This window comes from Thermobia domestica, chromosome 5 (genome assembly GCF_964235325.1).
Source record: "Thermobia domestica chromosome 5, izTheDome1.hap1.1, whole genome shotgun sequence".
Classification (NCBI taxonomy): Eukaryota; Metazoa; Arthropoda; class Insecta; order Zygentoma; family Lepismatidae; genus Thermobia; species Thermobia domestica.
The window spans coordinates 117,153,070-117,170,870 of NC_137458.1; the positions used below are offsets into that span (position 1 = coordinate 117,153,070).

Genomic DNA, 17,801 nt, shown 5'->3' on the forward strand with positions numbered 1-17,801 from the left:
TTATTATTATTTACATAGAAGAAAGTAATCCTAATCTTTTTTTTTTTAAAAAAAAGAAAAGAAACAGCTTTAGAAGATGCTACTATTTAAAGATTTTATGAGAAATTGAAATAATAATGCAGAAATCGGAAAGAATTGTTTGCCACATTCTCATGGTTTACGAAATAATCTTTTATTCATCAAAATACGTCCTATAGTGTATTCTACGATAATTTACAAGTTATTCTAATTAGAAGAAGCAAAAATTAAAGCTAAAAAAAAATAAATAAATGGTAACAATCATTTCACAAAAATATATTATATTATGAATTAACTTCAAAATTATTTATGAACAAAGTAAATAAAATTTAGTTTATTGGTTTCAACCTTTACAGTAAAAACATTTCAAAACTAAAATAAGATATATCTTTCTTATTACGTCTAAGACTTCATTGGATATAAGGACGCAAAATTTACGTTTCACTTTGCGACAATAAATATGATTTTGTGAAATCACGACAGGACGACAGTAACGCAAAGTATGCCGTTTTATGATAATCTATAATTCGTATATTATGTGCTGTATGTGTAAAAAAAATACATTATGTAGCAGATTATATCTAGTGTTGTATCCCTTGTCTTAAAGATAATCAAAGTGGTAAACGGAAGTTTCAAGTTTAAAATAGCAATATAATGAAAAATAACTATATTGCATTATTGGATGTTATTGGAGTTAAAGGCTACAGTCGCATCACCGTTATTTCATATCCAGGAATTTCAAAACTTTTTCAGAAACCCTATTTCATTCCATTGTTAATGTTGCTTCTTATGAATAATATTTTTTTCGTATATTAACAATGAACATACTGATTTTGCAGGAAAAGTATGGTTAATCGATGTCAAACTTATTGTCAATATGTCAATATGAAATTACTAAAATAGGTAACATCAATTTTAGTTTAATATCAATCACATTCTTCATGTTAGCATTGCAATTATGGATTGACAGAACTTTTCTAGCAGTTATTTTTAATTTTACTTTAAACTTTATAGAATATTAACGTTGATACGGTTCCCAGAATATTATATAAAATTCATACTCATAATTCCGTATATAAAAGTAGGAGCTTGAAGCTCAGGTATTATGTAAATATAGACATTTTGGTAGATCACTGCTTTAGATATTTCGAAGTACCAACATCGTACTGTAAGGTTATAATGATACGCAAAGAATTATAATCGAAAACTAACAAAGACAATCAAAACATTCAAAATAATTGCTGTTTTCCAGCGATTCATCATAGATGTTTGTCTTCAAGATAGATTAATAGAAATAGTGCACTTTTCTTCAGAATTATGTTTCTCCTCTCAACAGTTTAAATTCTTAAGATTATTGTAAACTTTATAATCAAATCTGTATAAACTTTATATACAGAATTTAATCAAATTAAGTTAAACAATATGTCACCATAGTGGATTTTGGATGAGGGGACTATCCAAAAGTTTTCGCAACTTTCACTGGACAAGGACAGATTTTTTTTTTTTTTTGTAAGAAACAATGCGCTGCGACATATTGTTCAACTTATTATTTGCGGACAAAAAAAGAAACGGTCAGCAAATTGGAATTAGCGGTTCTTTGTATAGGAATTTTCGCCATTGTCTTGCAAGTCAGCAAAGAAAATTGATCTGAAGCCAGGGCTTATTTGCATCATTTGAAAGAAGCCATTGGCTCTTTGAGACAAAGAAAAATACGTTGTATGCATGTATTGTAACAGCTACACACACAAACTCGTATTTTTTCATGTAATATTATTGTTGAGACACTGTTATAGAATATTGCAGCAAGCAAAACCAGTGACTTTCATTTCTGACACTAGAAACAGTAATATTCCGTTTTTCCAACAATACACTCCAGCAGCAAAAATGGTATCACTACAACAATATCCTAAACAACAATGCAGCTCAAAATCACAAAAGCACTTGATCACACGCATAATATCAAAGAGATGTATCACCATGTAGTATGGTATATAATTCGTACATACCTCATACGGCACACTAATCCACAGTGAGGGAGAGCCTCGAGTAACGCAAGAAGCCTGCGGGATACGCGAGAGAAGAGGAATACCACCGAAGATTGTTCCGTGTTGCCAAGGTCAGAGTTGGTGCGCGCGGGGGTAGTGGACACGGAACTCCGAACACCCACAAGCCTAACCGGCAACTGTTCTATGCAGTGGCCGTCAGCCGTGATTGTTTAGCCTTTACCAACCGGCGTATAACGGCGGACTACCACCAACAACAACACCATACTAGTGTCTTCGTATGTGTGCGTGTGTGTGTGTGTGTGTGTGTTGGCAACAACAGACGTGTGATCTTATCAAATAGCAATATAAGAATATTCATAAATAACTCTCGTAGCATTACCGTTCACAAGGACGACCTGTGAAAATATCTTGAGAGATTTCAATGCTCTCAGAGGAGAGTAACCGGCAGAAGCGTAAGTTTAATGTTACATTCTCATAAGTATCAATACTTTAACTTTGTTTCTTTATTGCTCTTCAAATATATTATTAAATAATATAATTTAAATGTAAATTGGGACTATGAGTTGTAATGAATCTCTACAATAAGCTTATTAAAATCTCTTCCGGCATCAGCTGATTTCGGCATGCCATTTTCCAATTTTAAATATTAGTATATAAAACGTATGTTGAAAATGATACTAAGTGATCAATCATTTTTGATTGGTTTAAAGAAACCAGTGTAATTAAAACTATTGTAATGAATTCATTTTCGAAAAACAAAAATTGGTTTACATAAATTACATTTGCGTACGAAAATTTTAATTTAAAACACTTTTTTTTTTGTTTTTAGAAAACTCCGCAATTTTTCTTCTTTGAACGTTTTATTTTATTGCAAAAGAGGAAAATTTACAATTGTGTCGCACTTTTCTTTCTGAGGTGCTGAATTTATTCTAATAAAGGTAATAATTTTTGCAACACGAGCAATGATCACAACTAATATTATTTTTTTAAAAAAAGACATAAGTGACTTTAAAAAAAGACAACACATTGAGCTTTAAAAAAAAATAAGATTAAGAACCTTACCGTATATACATGCCGTGGGGGTAACGGGCTTCTTGAGTCCTGTTTTTATTTATTTTTTTTATTTTCTTTATTTATTTTGTTTTTTTCTAAATTTATTATTTTTTAAAATAATGACAAAACTGTCCACTGTCACCATACAAAAATCAACTGTCTACGAACACTAACAAACAACATTTACCTGCACATCTGAAGTATATCCTGCATACGTTTGATTCTCCACAACAAGCCACATCAATGTCCTACACGAACTTTGATAAAAGCCATCAACAGATAAACATACATGCACTCTTAACACACGCTCGCGGTACGCACTAATGTATGGGTTTTCTTTGGCGGGCTGTGAGACGGGCTCTGTTCAGCCTCCAAGACGATTGATGATTGGTTTACCTGTATGACGTCACAGAAGGAGTAGCTGGAGGAAATTTTTCATTGGAAGAAATTGTTTAAAAATAAACTTACAACTTTACGTTGACTGGTTAATGTAATAATGTTGGTTCATATTATTTTTGATCAACTACACATATCTTCGCTCCTTACGTTCTTCTGAAGAGAATACTACAAGACATATACATACGGCAGTGCCATCTTACGTGAGGTTTTTAAACTTTGTGGAATCTCGGAGAAGAAGAATAGTGTTTGATACGTGACTGGACTTTTTTCTTCTTGTTAAAGGGAAGAAAAAAACATAGGTCCACCCTCACCACTAATGAACCGCAGTGAGGTGTGTCGGGGTACACAGAGCATCGTCTGTAGATTAAAAGCTTGGACGAACAACGAAACCCTTTATCGACTTATTAATAAAATAATAATATAGAAAAAATCTTTCAGTGCAAATATTTTGCAGTTCTGCTGGCTACATTTACATTATTGGCGACACAACACCACGGTCTATCTAACGGAAAATTTCATACCACTGAATTTTATCACTTTTTGTGCAGTGTCCTAATTGACGCTACATTTCTTTTTCCAAATGCTGGAACTTTATTCCTAAAAATATGTTCTTATTTACCTGTTGGAGGATGAAAGACAAATTCTTAACAAGTCCCCTAATCTGTTAAATGTTCAACAAGATTCTAGAAGCAAATACTGATTCAAAAATATGAGCCTTCGGCCATCCTTACTAGAAGCTCCGATCGTTATCAGTGCATAGACATAATAACTAAATTAATAGATAATGAATGAAACGAAATCTTTCAATTTTAGGTCCAATAATTATATCATTTAGGTTAATAAAAGAGATGGTTCATAAATGAAGACCACAGAGGAAAAAGGAGGTAAGTCAAGAAATGATCTAAAATGAGTTAACAGCAGAATAATGTAGCCTAAAAGGTGTAGTTTGCCTGGCAGGTGTCTAAAGAGCACGCGGCTAGCAATCCAAAGTTTGGTGGTTCGCGCCCACCCTGCGGTACACTTTTTTATTTGTTTAAAGTGTTTTTTTAGACTTATCTTAATGTAAACACATTACGCATATAGGCGATTTAACATATTTTGGGGGAGTAATTTTGTGGTTCATTGACGCTAACGGCATGAGGAACATACCTAGAACATACTAGGCACGTTCCCCAGCTACATGTCAGGCCTGTGCCTAGGGGCAGACATAGACTGTGACTATCACTTGCCATCCGTGTGATTTCTCTCTCAGAGCTACATAAGGCACACACTGGACACATTCCCATGTACCTGAGGGAACATGATAGGCATATGCTAGCTATGTAATTATGCTATTAGGGATTATGATCCTTACCTGAAAAATGAGACGAGAATTGTCATGTATCTCGTCTCATCTCAAATTTGAAAGTATATTTCTCATTTCAAGATGAGAATCATCGAGACGAGACATTTTGCGTCTAGTGAACAACACTACTCTCACCTTGGTAATGCGCACCAAAATCAAGTATGCTAACCATATGGCCATAAGGGAGTCCGCGAATTCGATCCTCGGTGGGGAAGCGCAGATGAACTACAAGTAATTCAGTTCCAGAGGCATGCCTTAACAGCACAAGATGTGCTAGGCACGTGCCATTTAGGTGTCCCAGCTACTTTTTAGGTACCCGACACTTGGTACATATGGTATTCATGTGCCAAGTATGTACTTCAGCTACCTAAAGTTGTAGGTGCTTGTTACACATAATTGATATTTGCGACTATGTACTACAAATGTAGCATTTATATACCTGGCTCAGTTTCTCACTGTGATAGTTATTTGTTTTTATGTCGTCACTTGGGACATATATCTTTCATGTTCGAGGTACTTCCTTTAGATGCATACTTTTTCAGATAGTTATGATACATAATTGATATCTGCAGCGACGCAAGAATGACAGTCAGCTGTTTGCATTTGCTCATGCGCACTAACCTGCAACGCTTTCTCGTGCTTTCTGCTCCACTTTCTGTCCTTCTAGTACACAATCGCTTACAAAAAAAAGAAGCAACAAATGCATCAAATTTGAGAGATGAATTAGGAAGAAAGAAATGACATAACTGATGAATAAAAATTAAGAAGAATCTTTCATACGTATGTGAATAGTTAATTATTTACATAGTTAGGGATAAAGAATTGTATTTTTTAGATGCCATCTGTCGCCGATCATTTGAAAGTGAATATGGAAGAACCATTAAATAAAGTAAAGAGACGCGTGTCATTTTGTTATAAAATTACATGGCGAGCGTATTTTATGTTATCCCAAACGGTTATTGTCGAATATACATAGTTACAAGAGCATTCTGATTAGCCAAATTAAAAAGACCCCAAGGATTTATCCCTCTACAAGCGATGAATTCTTCATCACGTCTGTGGCCAAGTCGGAAAAGCACGCGTCTAGTAATCATAGGCTTGGTGATTCGCGCCCACTACCGGGTACTTTTTTCTTTACTTTTTAAAAGTGTTTTTAGACTCACCTTAATGTAAACAAATTACACATAAAGGCGATTTAACATATTTTGGGGGAGTATTTCTTCTTACTATATGGGGAAGAACATACTAGCTAAGTTCTCCAGGCAATGTCAGGCATGTGCCTAGGGACGGACATAGACTGTGACTATCACTTGCCATCCATGTGATTTCTCTCTCAGAGCTACATAAGGCACATACTGGACACATTCCAATGTACCTGAGGGAACATGATAGGCATATACCTGCTACGTAATTGTGCGGTTAGGGTAGCGTCCATGGAAGCTATTGAAGCGCCATTTCCTTTGCGTAAACAGAATAATTCAATAAAATAAATAATCCTGGCATGATGTAAGATAGTACAATATTAAGAGTAATGCACTAACAATAACAGTTTCTCCTAAGTAGAAAATCATGCTACATCACTGTTGAGATCTCACTTTAAACTGTGGGTCTAGTCCTATATTGCCTTAATGATGGCAAAATACATAAATAAAGATTAATCTATGAACAATTCAACTACTTTGTGGGTTCCCTTTTTAATTAGTCCAATATCATTCCTCTCTTGCCTTCTATCCCTAACATTTCCTTATTAGGATCACGCAAATAGTTCTTATAAAATTGTTAATATTAATACGTCCGTCTGCCCGTTACTCCATCCGACAATTGGGGCCGCGGTGGCTCAGTGGTAGAACGTTCATCTCTGGTGCTTGGGGTCCCGGGTTCGATCCCTGCCCCCGTCAAGTGAACTTTGTGGTGGACAAACACCGTGTGCGTGGGTTTTCTCGGGGTTCTCCCGTTTCCTCCCACTTTCTTCATTCCACCATTTCATTCATTTCTCATAATCACCGTCTCCTTTAGCCTAACCGGCATAACTGTGGGACGTAAAACTCACAGATTTCATTTCCATCCGACAATTCTTGAACGAAAGCGTATTTTTGAATTCTACTTTTTGCAATAGATCGTTAGAGCGATTTACTTGGCATAATTCGTTAATGGAGTCAATCCATAAGGATGTTCACAGGTAACGGTTACTTTAATGGTGTTTATCCGTATACAGTTCATTTATAAATATACTTTTCGTGTGATCCTCTTTATGTCTTTAGCAGAATTTATGATTTAAGGAAACATAAACAAAGCGGTTGATCAGTGGTAGGGCGCTCGCATCTGGTGCGAGGAGTTCGTTTACGGGTTTCATTCCCGGTTACGAAAGTTTGTGGTGAACAATACCGTGCTTCTCTGAGTTGTCGTGTTTACTCCCACATGATAATTCTGCCAGTTATCACATAATCATTTGCTTTCATTAATCATCTGTCTCCCTTAGGGTAAAAGGAAATTGCTGTGGATGTGGAATGATAAACTAGATAATTAGTCTCATATTGCTCATTTGTCCTGTACTGTTCAATTCACTTGTTTATTCGTCGCAAAGAAACATGAAGAAAATAAATTAAATTGTAAATGATTGATATTAAAACTATTACAACAATGACAAACCGAGAAAAACTAAACCCAGAAGGTTCCGGGGTGCAAAACAATGGTGTTGCCGAGCCGAGCCTGTCCCTTGCCGAGCTTGGCCACCAAATATAGCGAGCTTAATTCTTTGTACAATGGGTTACTTGTTCAGCAAATTTGGTTCAGATCCGGCCAGTAGTAACTTAGAAATAAAGTACCACATACACAAATGCATTTATACATATACAAATACACCTGTAGTGAAACTATAAGCTTCCGTATGCTCAGGCCGAAAGATAATAATGACAAAATTGTTTTATTTTGATGCTAAGGATATTAGTCTATTACTCTTCATTGTATGATAATTTGACAGTGATCTTATGATGGGGCGTTTTGCCAATGACTCGTTGATAATTTCCTACATGAATTTCAAGTTGAAATGATGACTTCCTTGTTGACTCTTGTAATTGACTCATTTTCAGACTCCAATACTTCCTTTCCGGGTGGGAACTCATGTAGTTCGGATTCCACGTTCATCAGTTGGTCCCGTCTCATGTAGCCTCGCTGCTGAAAGGGACGTTAAATTCAAAATCAACTCAACTTCAATAGTTCCTTCGAGTATTTGAATATTTTCCTTTAATAAACATTTCTAATTATTTGCTGAAAAGCCCATTCTTTAGTAAGAGTAGGTGTATGGAAAATATTTTGAAATCCTTGCCCTCTTAGAGTACATATCTCAACGTAAGTGCAATGATAAAAAGACCCTTACGATAATATGTTTTTCGCGTAAATTTTTGTACTGCCCCCTACTCATTTAGGATATGCCTTTAATCAAAGTGATATGATAAAATATCCAGCTTGAGATAGGTATTAACTATGTCCCAGAACTTACTTCAAATGGTTAAACCATTTTTCTGTGATTTGATCAGCTAGTTTCAGTTTAATAAATAGGTACGACTGAAAGAATCTGTAGTACCAATCATAGTACAAAATGTTATGATTTGATATGATCAAATTTACGTAAATTCAGCCACACACCTCTTCATCACCAAGGCTGTATGAAACGATATACTGCTTAAAGTGGGAACCGAATTACTATTCAGATTTGTGTATGAGGTAAATACCCCACCTACAATCGAACTAGACATTTGCTCACACATGGAGCACTAAGTTAAACTTTTCTATGTATATTATCTGATGAAATATCTGGCGTTGCTCGGGTAGAACGTAAGATGTAGATCTTTTACATAGCGTTTTATATATCCTCTTACCCCCTCTTTCCTTCTTAAAAACAGAATTTTCGTAAACGCTAGCTGTCAAATTACTTTTAATTAGGAATTTATATACCGAGTTTCATATACATACTTGAATGTTCTCTGAGATACGAAATTTTTGTCATAAATTTTAAACCACTTTCTCTCCTTTAAACCTTCCTCCTTCCTTTAGTATATGCATAAAAGTATCCAAATTAGTATCGTCCACGAGACGAGAAGAGAACACACGAGAAACAAGTTTCCTTCTTGTCCCGTCTCGTAAAAGTTACAAAATTCTCATCTTGTCTCTATTCTCGAAAAGCTTTTCCCGTTTCATCTCGAAACTTCCCTTGTCTCGTTTTGTAAATTTCTGTACAAAATTTATGCCTTGATTTTGTTCTTAATTTCATCTAGAAGTTATTCCAGAATTCTTCCGCATTACAATAGTTTCACAAAAGATAAAATAATGTATTAAAAACAACATTTAAACCATATTTATCATTGAAGTATATTGTATAATAACTTGCGTTTCTTTAAATGTTAATAAATGCTTTTCATTGTGTTCACACAATCACTTTATTAATTTAAAGTTTTATACTACGAATCATGTAACTAAAAAGAAGTGTTTGAGATCTAAGGTTGTGTGAACTAGTGTTGGCAACAATATTCGCCTCGTCTCTAAAATTACTGTAGACAAGAATTGTAATGTTTCTCGTCTCGTAGCGAATTTAAAAAGGTACTTCCCATCTAAAGACGAAACATTAATCTAAATAATCCAAAGATCTTTTCGATATAGTTACCTAGAATATGATCTTAGAAGTGAACCAAGACAACGGTATGGATTTGTATAGCGGACAAACATAACTCAGCTTTATATTTGTTTAGTTTTCCGTCTCACTAATATGCACGTAAAGCTAAAAGAGACGATGATAAATACGTAGAAGGAAAGGAGCAATAAGGGAAAAATACGTAACATCCATGTCCTGAACTTCATTCGAATCTGTTGCAGATAGGTCTTGCGATCGCCAACGTAATGTCTTATGTTAGATTAATACTTTGCAAGTAGATGCTCTGTAAAGTTACATTTTGGCTGCTTCCATTTGTCAGTAAATTGCATGAACAGAGCCTGATACGTTGATAAGCGACACCGGAGAAAGTTAAATAAGAGCATTATTTTGCAGATATATTATGTGTTGTTGATAACACCAGTTAGCATAGTAAATATAACCCATTAAGATACTAATAGTAATAACTGAAATCTTTCATTTGCTAAGAACACTATGTTAGCAACGATATCGTAGTGATGTGTATCAGATAAGTATATCTATACTGCAAATTTAAACGTATACATTGCCTTACAAAGATATCATAAGTATCTAGTAACTGAAATTGAGAATTTGTATTAGTTTCTTTTCTATGAGCAAACATTTAAGCGTTGTCCATTTGACATTTATACCAGTAACGAACAATGAATTATATTTTTTTATGATCTTTCACGAAAATGGTTTTGTGAGCGGGTGAATTCGCTGATAACATTTAGGTGCATGAATGGAATTGCTGTCATCCATTGTTTCTATGTTCACTATCTTCCTCTTCGACGTCTACTATATTTTGTTCCCCATAACTATTTATAAATAATTTATATCATATTTTATTATCCCTTATATAAGAGTCACGTTCGTTCAGTTAGAAAGAACAGGTGTTTGTATAAGTAGATGTATATAAAACAATACTAATAATGTGTTACTAAAATGACTGCATCATGTCAGATAGCTGACTTAACGACAACCATTTTAACACTTTACTTCAAAATTAGATGGAGTCGAAGTAGTGCCAGCATGTAACAAAATATAACACAAGTCGAACAATATAGAGCCATTGTGTGAAATTGAGATAGTCATTTTTTACTGTGTACTAACACCTAACACCTGTATAGTGAACTTCTCTGGTTAGTTCCACTATATCATGGCTTTCCTTCCGTAGCTTTACTGGTTTCTCTCATTTGCTGCAGCAACACAGTAAAAACATTGATAGTATTCAACAACTTAACTTTACCATAGGCCAGTGGTCCCAGCATAACTTCTACTTTAGCGTGTTATTCCATACAAAAATTCCGATATTGTGGTTAACACAGCCTTGGTGGTACTGATTTGACTCAAAGATTCAAATTAAGACAGCGACGGTGTTAATCAACAAGATGAATGAACGAAGGAACACGGAAATAGGAACAGTATTACGGTGACCTCTCTACGTATACTACATTGTATGTGTTCTTAGTAATGTCCCACCTAGTACACCGAATGCAAGCCACTGAGACACTAATATTAATAATTGTATTATTCGTTAGTCGTAAGCAAAAATCTTTCTTCTGCTGAGAAAATGATTTAGCAAACGGATTATAGCCAAATCAAAATTCTTATTATTTAGTTACATATATTTTGAATGTAGACCTCGGCCTTGTCAAAATTAACAATACGCAACAAATTTCCTCGCCATTTCTTTTTTCTTAAATGTTACTGTGTGGGAATGTATGTTCCACCGGTATTTTTGCATGAGATATACAGATGGTGATCAGAAAAATGGAAACACCTGTAGTTGGCAACACATCAGATGTATGGGTTGGCAGTGCTGTCGTGGCGCCCGCAGGGCCGGACCGCTGGTGCTGGTGTGTTAGGTCGGTCTCCATACTACGTCTGGCGCAGTGGAACAGAAGTGTCCAGTGACTCCAGCAGACGGAGGTAGTGTAAAATGGGAGACCTCTCAGATTTTCAAACAGGGCAAATTGTTGGTGCGCGGTTATGTGGAGTGAGCGTGACGGCAGTGGCTACTGTGTTAGTGTGTCGCGTGGGACAGTGTCGAAGGTGATGGCGGCCTACACAACACACGGGAAAACCACATCGGGGAAGCGGAACAGTGGGCGGAAGAAAATCATGAGTGACAGGTCACGCCGGGTATTAAAGCGCATTATCACGCAGAACCGTCGTGCCATTGCGGAGCAAGTGACGGAGGAACTCAATCAGCACCTCCCCCACCCTGTTTCGACAATCATAGTCCGCCGCGAATTACATGACATGAACTTACGGGGTCGTGTTGCACGGGCCAAACCGCTCATCAGGGACCATAACGCTTTCGCACGCCGCAAATGGTGCCGCGACCATGCAACTTGGACCGTTGAGGACTAGAAACGTGTGATATGGTCGGATGAGTCATCCTTCACCCTATTCCCAACCACGGGCCGTGTTTATGTGTGGAGAACGCCCGAAGAAGCTTATGATCTGCAGTGTCTCCGCCCAACTGTGAAACATGGCGGCGGCTCGGTGATGCTGTGGGCCGCCATATCATGGTTTTCATTGGGTCCTGTGGTCACATTTAGCGGACGAATCACTGCCAACGATTATGTCGCAATTTTAGGAGCCCACTTGCATCCTATGGTCCGGATGTTGTTCCCGGACAATGACGCCATCTTCCAGGATAATAATGCACCCATTCACACAGCTGGCGTTGTTGCAGCGTGGTTTGAGGAACATCGGGATGAAGTTCAACACCTCCCTGGCCCGCCCAATCCCCAGATCTCAACATAATTGAACATCTGTGGTCCGTCTTGGAAACACGACTCCGGCGACGATTTCCACCTCCATCCTCTCTCACAGAACTGGCCGATGCCCTGCACGAGGAATGGTGTAAAATTCCACTTGCTACCATTCACGACCTCTATGCCTCCATCCCACGTCGCATCAAGGCTTTTCGGAAGGCGAAAGGTGGCCCGACACCATATTAATCTGGTAAGTTGCAATTTCGGTCAGGTGTTTCCATTTTTCTGATCACCATCTGTATGTTCCAATGGTAATGAAATAATTGAACATCCTATATTTATATTTACATGTATTGGCATAAAAATATTCACAATGAGGTTATACTCTGTAATTGCGGAAGTTTGAAGAGTTGGCAACTTTACTTAATGACAATAACTTCATATTCTCTTGTTTCAAGAGCTCCGCTACCTGTGCTGTTTGATGCGGTCGATTATCATTTATAATGAAGAAGTTCGAGCCGATTGCACGTCTGAAAAGACGCACGTAGAGAAGGGGTACAGTGTCACAACAACGTTGACCGTAATTGTTCTGCATTCAAAAATTAGAAGATCGGTATGGCCATACATCCAGACTCAATCTTCTCTCATCGAAGAAGATAACTTGATCTGATTTCTCCTCGATTCAGTTCTGATGTTCTTGGCACCTCCGAAAACGTTGCCACCGATGTGAGGTTGTCAACAACAACCGGAAGCGGAATACAACATAATGGCCGTTAGCAAAGAAACCAAACCTCATGTAATCAACGTACTACTATGGAGTATGAGAAGACTTGCAGTCGTCTGTGTTTGAAATTACATCCCTGTTTGACGTCAGTCGCTTCTTCTTAATTGCACAATGTAGAGGCCGTCCTATGCTGCAATTGACGGCGGACGACAGTCACCTCTCCGTCGCACAGCATTAATTGTGGTTTGTAATGCTCCTTATGCACGTGAAACATGCCGTGGGCAATACTAAACTTCTGGACACACTCGACGCATTTGGTCCATCTTTCAGCTTCCCGACGATTCTTCACCGTATAAAGGCACCATAATGTTGTCTCTGGACCATGCTGTTCTGGGTTAAACCACCAAACTAACTCCTCTCTGACTGACACAAACTGTCTCGTCCATTTCATTCAACTGCTTCGTGTTTGGGAAGCAGACCATTGGGCGCTATGGTCATACTGATGTCTTGCTCCCTGGGCACGTATTTACCTTTGGCAACCTTCTACCAGGTTTTCATTCATTTTCATCCACTACACATTTTATGATACTTAATCTATCTTATCTTTAAGATTTCTACACTATGTAGATAGCGACAAGCGGTTTTTTGGAATCGATTCAGCGTCTCAAAAAATATCATAAACACCCGCATTACTCTACTAAAACCAAAGAGACAAAAAAGAAATTACCAGCACTTCCGGTTTTAACATTGGTCGTCATACAAGAAAAACTGTATTATATAGCGACAGGCTATTCTTTGGAATAGATCGAGCGTCTCAAGGAAACATTCCATCCGCACCTGTAACACTCTCTCAAAACCGAAAGTGGTTCAAATATACTAGAGCTTTCGGTCTCACTATTGATTTACATAAATCAGAAACGGTAAGATGTAAGAGATATAGAGAAGTGTTTTATTTGAATCGATTCAGCGTCCTAAATGTAGGTTCCATCTCCTGCATTAATCCTCTATTCAAACTAGAAAACAACAATTTCCGTTTTCAGCGCTGTTCGTCATAGAACAAAAACAGTAACACATAGCTTCAAGCGTTCTTTTCTTCCTGAAATCGTTTCAACTTGTCAAGGAAAGATATCATCTCTGCACGTATTACTCTACTAAAATCGAAATTGGTAAAAAATTTACTTGTACTTTGGGTATTAATATTGATCTGTACTAAGTAAAACCGTTATCTGGTTTCAAATGGCGGTTTTTCAGCGTCCAAAGAATAGGTTCCATCTTTTCCGTTAAACTTCTATTCAAATCGGTATGTAGTATCACCATAAAACAAAAGTGAAAGTATAGCTTGGATTCGATTCAAGGTCTTAAGACAAAAATCCACCTTCTTCTCTATCTCTAAATTAAGACTGTAAGTTTTCATCTCTCACTATCTCTCTATTGTACCAGAAGGGATATATTGAATTCTATAGTCTGGAAGCCTACTGTAGTTTCACAACTGTAAAACGAACTTGCTTGATTTTCTAATATATTTTCTATTTGGCATTTGTGAATAAGGTCTTGAGCGATCTGCCTATCATGTTTTCTTCCAAAATTCGTATTACCGGTCCGGCCATTCGCACACTACGATACTTCGTGTGTCGAAGACGCGCCACAAATTTCTTTTTCTGTGTCAGGCTTGCCGCGGGGTAATAAATTCCCATTTGTTACAATGGATGTGGCGCGGGACGTTCGCATACAATGTGACAAGTGTGACACTGTGGCAGGCTTGTCGCGGGAACACGCCACCTGACATAAGCTAAGACTTCCGCACACTACGCGACTTCGTGTGTCAAAGACGCGCCACAGCGCCAAAATTGTCTTTTCAGCAACCAGATACTCATTCTGAAAGATGAGCTCAATAGAAGCTTTCGACACAGAAATTCAGGAAATACAGCAGTGATTTCTATAGCAACAGAATTGAACAGACGAAAGCAAGGGGAAAAGTGTGTTGTGCATTCCAAAGAAGATAATACCTCATGTAGTCAGCGACTACAGCAATATACTGACTAGGCCTCGGATTTAGTTCGCGGCTCAAGGGGGACCGTAAATTCCAGGCTACATACGTACTCCTTACAGATGTGCTTGTACTTTGTCGTTAAAAACGGACACAAAATTATAACAGTATTTGTACTGCCATGAATAAATTAGTCAAATTTTATTTAAGTTCAATTTATAGTAACCTACTGGATGTTATATTACTTATCTGAGATCAAGTTAATTATGAATTACTTAATTTATTCAAATTCATAGTACAAGGGGAAGCCACACAGAAAACCTGACCTCGGGTCTGAAAGTCTCTAAATCCGTCGCTGCACGTAGTAAAGGAAGTACAAAGGAGGTGTAGTCCACATATAACATTATATGTAAATTTTATTATATCTATTTGTAAGATAAGCATATTGCAGGTACCATTTGGGAGATATAAGTTACACTGGAACAATACACTATAGAGAAATCCGGAGCAATCGGAGCAATCTTGACAGAGAAAGGATTCATTTTGGTAAAATAATAATAATAATAATAATAATAATAATAATAATAATAATAATAATAATAATAATAATAATAATAATAAAAGAAAAATAATTCTTGTTCTGGCTAAAAAAAAAAAAAAAAAAAAAAAAGGTCGCATTCCCGCGAAACGTGAAGCGAGATTTAGCGGCTGTGTGTCGAGTATCAGCAGCGCGACGACACAGCCGTGGCGCGTCTTCGACACACGAAGTGGCGTAGTGTGCGATAGCCTTCATGTGAGAAATATTTTGTTGATCAGCAAGCAGGCATTCTTATTAACAGTATCATTTTATCCCTATTGAATTCACAACATTGCATTACTTTTGAAGTGCTTATTGGTAGCAAATATAGTAGATACTACTGTGTGTTAGTGAAAGTGCTAACCGATTGTTTATAAGGATTTGAAAATAATTGTCTTTGTCTACAAATTTTTGCCACTGTCTGGATTCTCAATCCTCACACTTTAATTGCACAAGTATGTACTTTGCTATTACTATTAGGACTATGTTGTTACTGTTACATTTATATGTGTCACTCTTTAATAATAGATCGGATAGAGCTCCTTCGTGACTAAGCGGTTAGCGTACGCGTTTTTGGCGTGAGAGACCCGGGTTTGATTCCCGGGGAGCTCATGTGGTTCGGATTCCACGTTAATAAGTACTTCTACGTCTCATACAACCTCTCTGCTAAACGGGACGTTAAGCTCAAAATCAGCTAAATAGATCGAATATGGTAGAATTATTATATCTACAATATAATATTGTAGAATTATTTCGTGATATTAGCAGCAACAATTTCTTCTAAAAATCACAACTCCAAGGGTTGGTTCTAGAGCAGTCATTGGCAATTGGGCAATGTATGATGTCTAAGCATGCTTTTACGCTTCACAGTATAAAAGAAAAGTCTATATCAACTCAACACAATGGCTCTGTGTCATCCAAGTTATGTTAAATTTTGACACATTCCTGCTGCTACTTCAAGTTCATCAAATTTTGAAGTAAATTGTTAAAATGGTAGTCATCAAAGCAAATACCTGACATCATGAGGAGTCAGTCATCTTAGTAACAAATCAATTTATATACAGCTACCAAAACAACAAGGAACGAAATGTAGTTAGAAACGTAGAGTAACATAGTGAACATAGAAACAACAGATGGTAGCACTTCTACTCATGTAAATGTCAGAAAATTCATATTCTAACAAAAACTATTTTCTTGAAAGGTTACAGTTAATATAGCTTACAGTTTTTGTTTACTACTTGTTATCTTTTAAGTGTCAAATATACCGTATAAAGATTTGCTCACAACAAATATATATATATATATATATATATATATATATATATATATATATATATATATATATATATATATATATATATATATATATATATATATATATATATATATATATATATATCAATGTCAGTTACTAGGTATCGAAGAGAACCGTAATTGACATACATTGGAATGATTCTTGAAACCAGGAATTTTGATGTATATCGATGCTTTATCGCATAGATCAATCATTATTCCTTATCCTAGCCGTCATCCATCGTCTCCTAAAGATGTGTAGTCTCCAATTCTATCAAACCCGGCGTTAGTCGTTTATTTTCTGCGGGTCTAGCTCAAGGACAGGGTCTACGGAAACAAGCTACGTACCGTCTAGATTCTCCGGACAAACATGACAGCCGAGGTAGACATTATTGATGTAGAGATATTAATGATATACTAATATAACATGTTGAAACTGGCATGGACAAGATTATATCTCGAGTAAAAGGAGAGAACTCTTCCAGAAAATCTTATAACTGTAAATTATGTATCCATAAATAACCTCTTATTTGCACTTGGTTACGTTAAGACATTTGTTATTAGGATCACTCTAGTAGGCCTTATAATTTTAATGTTAAATCATCAGTCCGTACGTCCGTTACTCCTCAACAATTGTCTCAGCTTAGATTTTTAATGGAGTCAATCCGCTAACATATTCATGAGTATTGGTGTCTATAACAGTGGTTACCCATATCACATAAAGTCTGGGGGTAAGGTGGCTCAGTGCTAGAGCGCCTACCTGTGGTGCTTGGGGTCCCTGGTTCGATCCACGGCCAAGTAAGCTTGTGGTGGACAACATCGTGTCCATGGGTTTTCTCGGGGTACTCACTCGGTTCCTCGATTTACTGGGTTCCTTCCACTTTCTCATTCCATCAATTCTTCCATCATCATTCACTTGCGTTAATCATCGTTCCCTTTAGCCTAAAGGACAAAACTGAAAGATGTCATTTTCATTTTCAAACAAATTTTCTACACTTATAGAATGC

The 17,801-nt window shown here is 36.7% G+C and overlaps 1 protein-coding gene across 3 annotated transcripts in view; it reads right to left on the reverse strand.

Moving 5' to 3' along the window:
- Positions 1-3,621, reverse strand: part of dysf (neuronal PAS domain protein dysfusion) — a 592,650-nt gene extending 589,029 nt beyond the window's left edge. The window contains exon 1 of one of the 3 annotated variants that reach the window (XM_081758967.1): positions 3,087-3,258. In XM_081758967.1, coding sequence (XP_081615093.1) covers positions 3,087-3,097 — 11 coding nt within the window. In that variant the 5' untranslated portion in view covers positions 3,098-3,258. The other 2 variants (XM_081758968.1, XM_081758966.1) reach the window with 2 other exon arrangements.
- Positions 3,622-17,801: the final 14,180 nt, after the last annotated feature.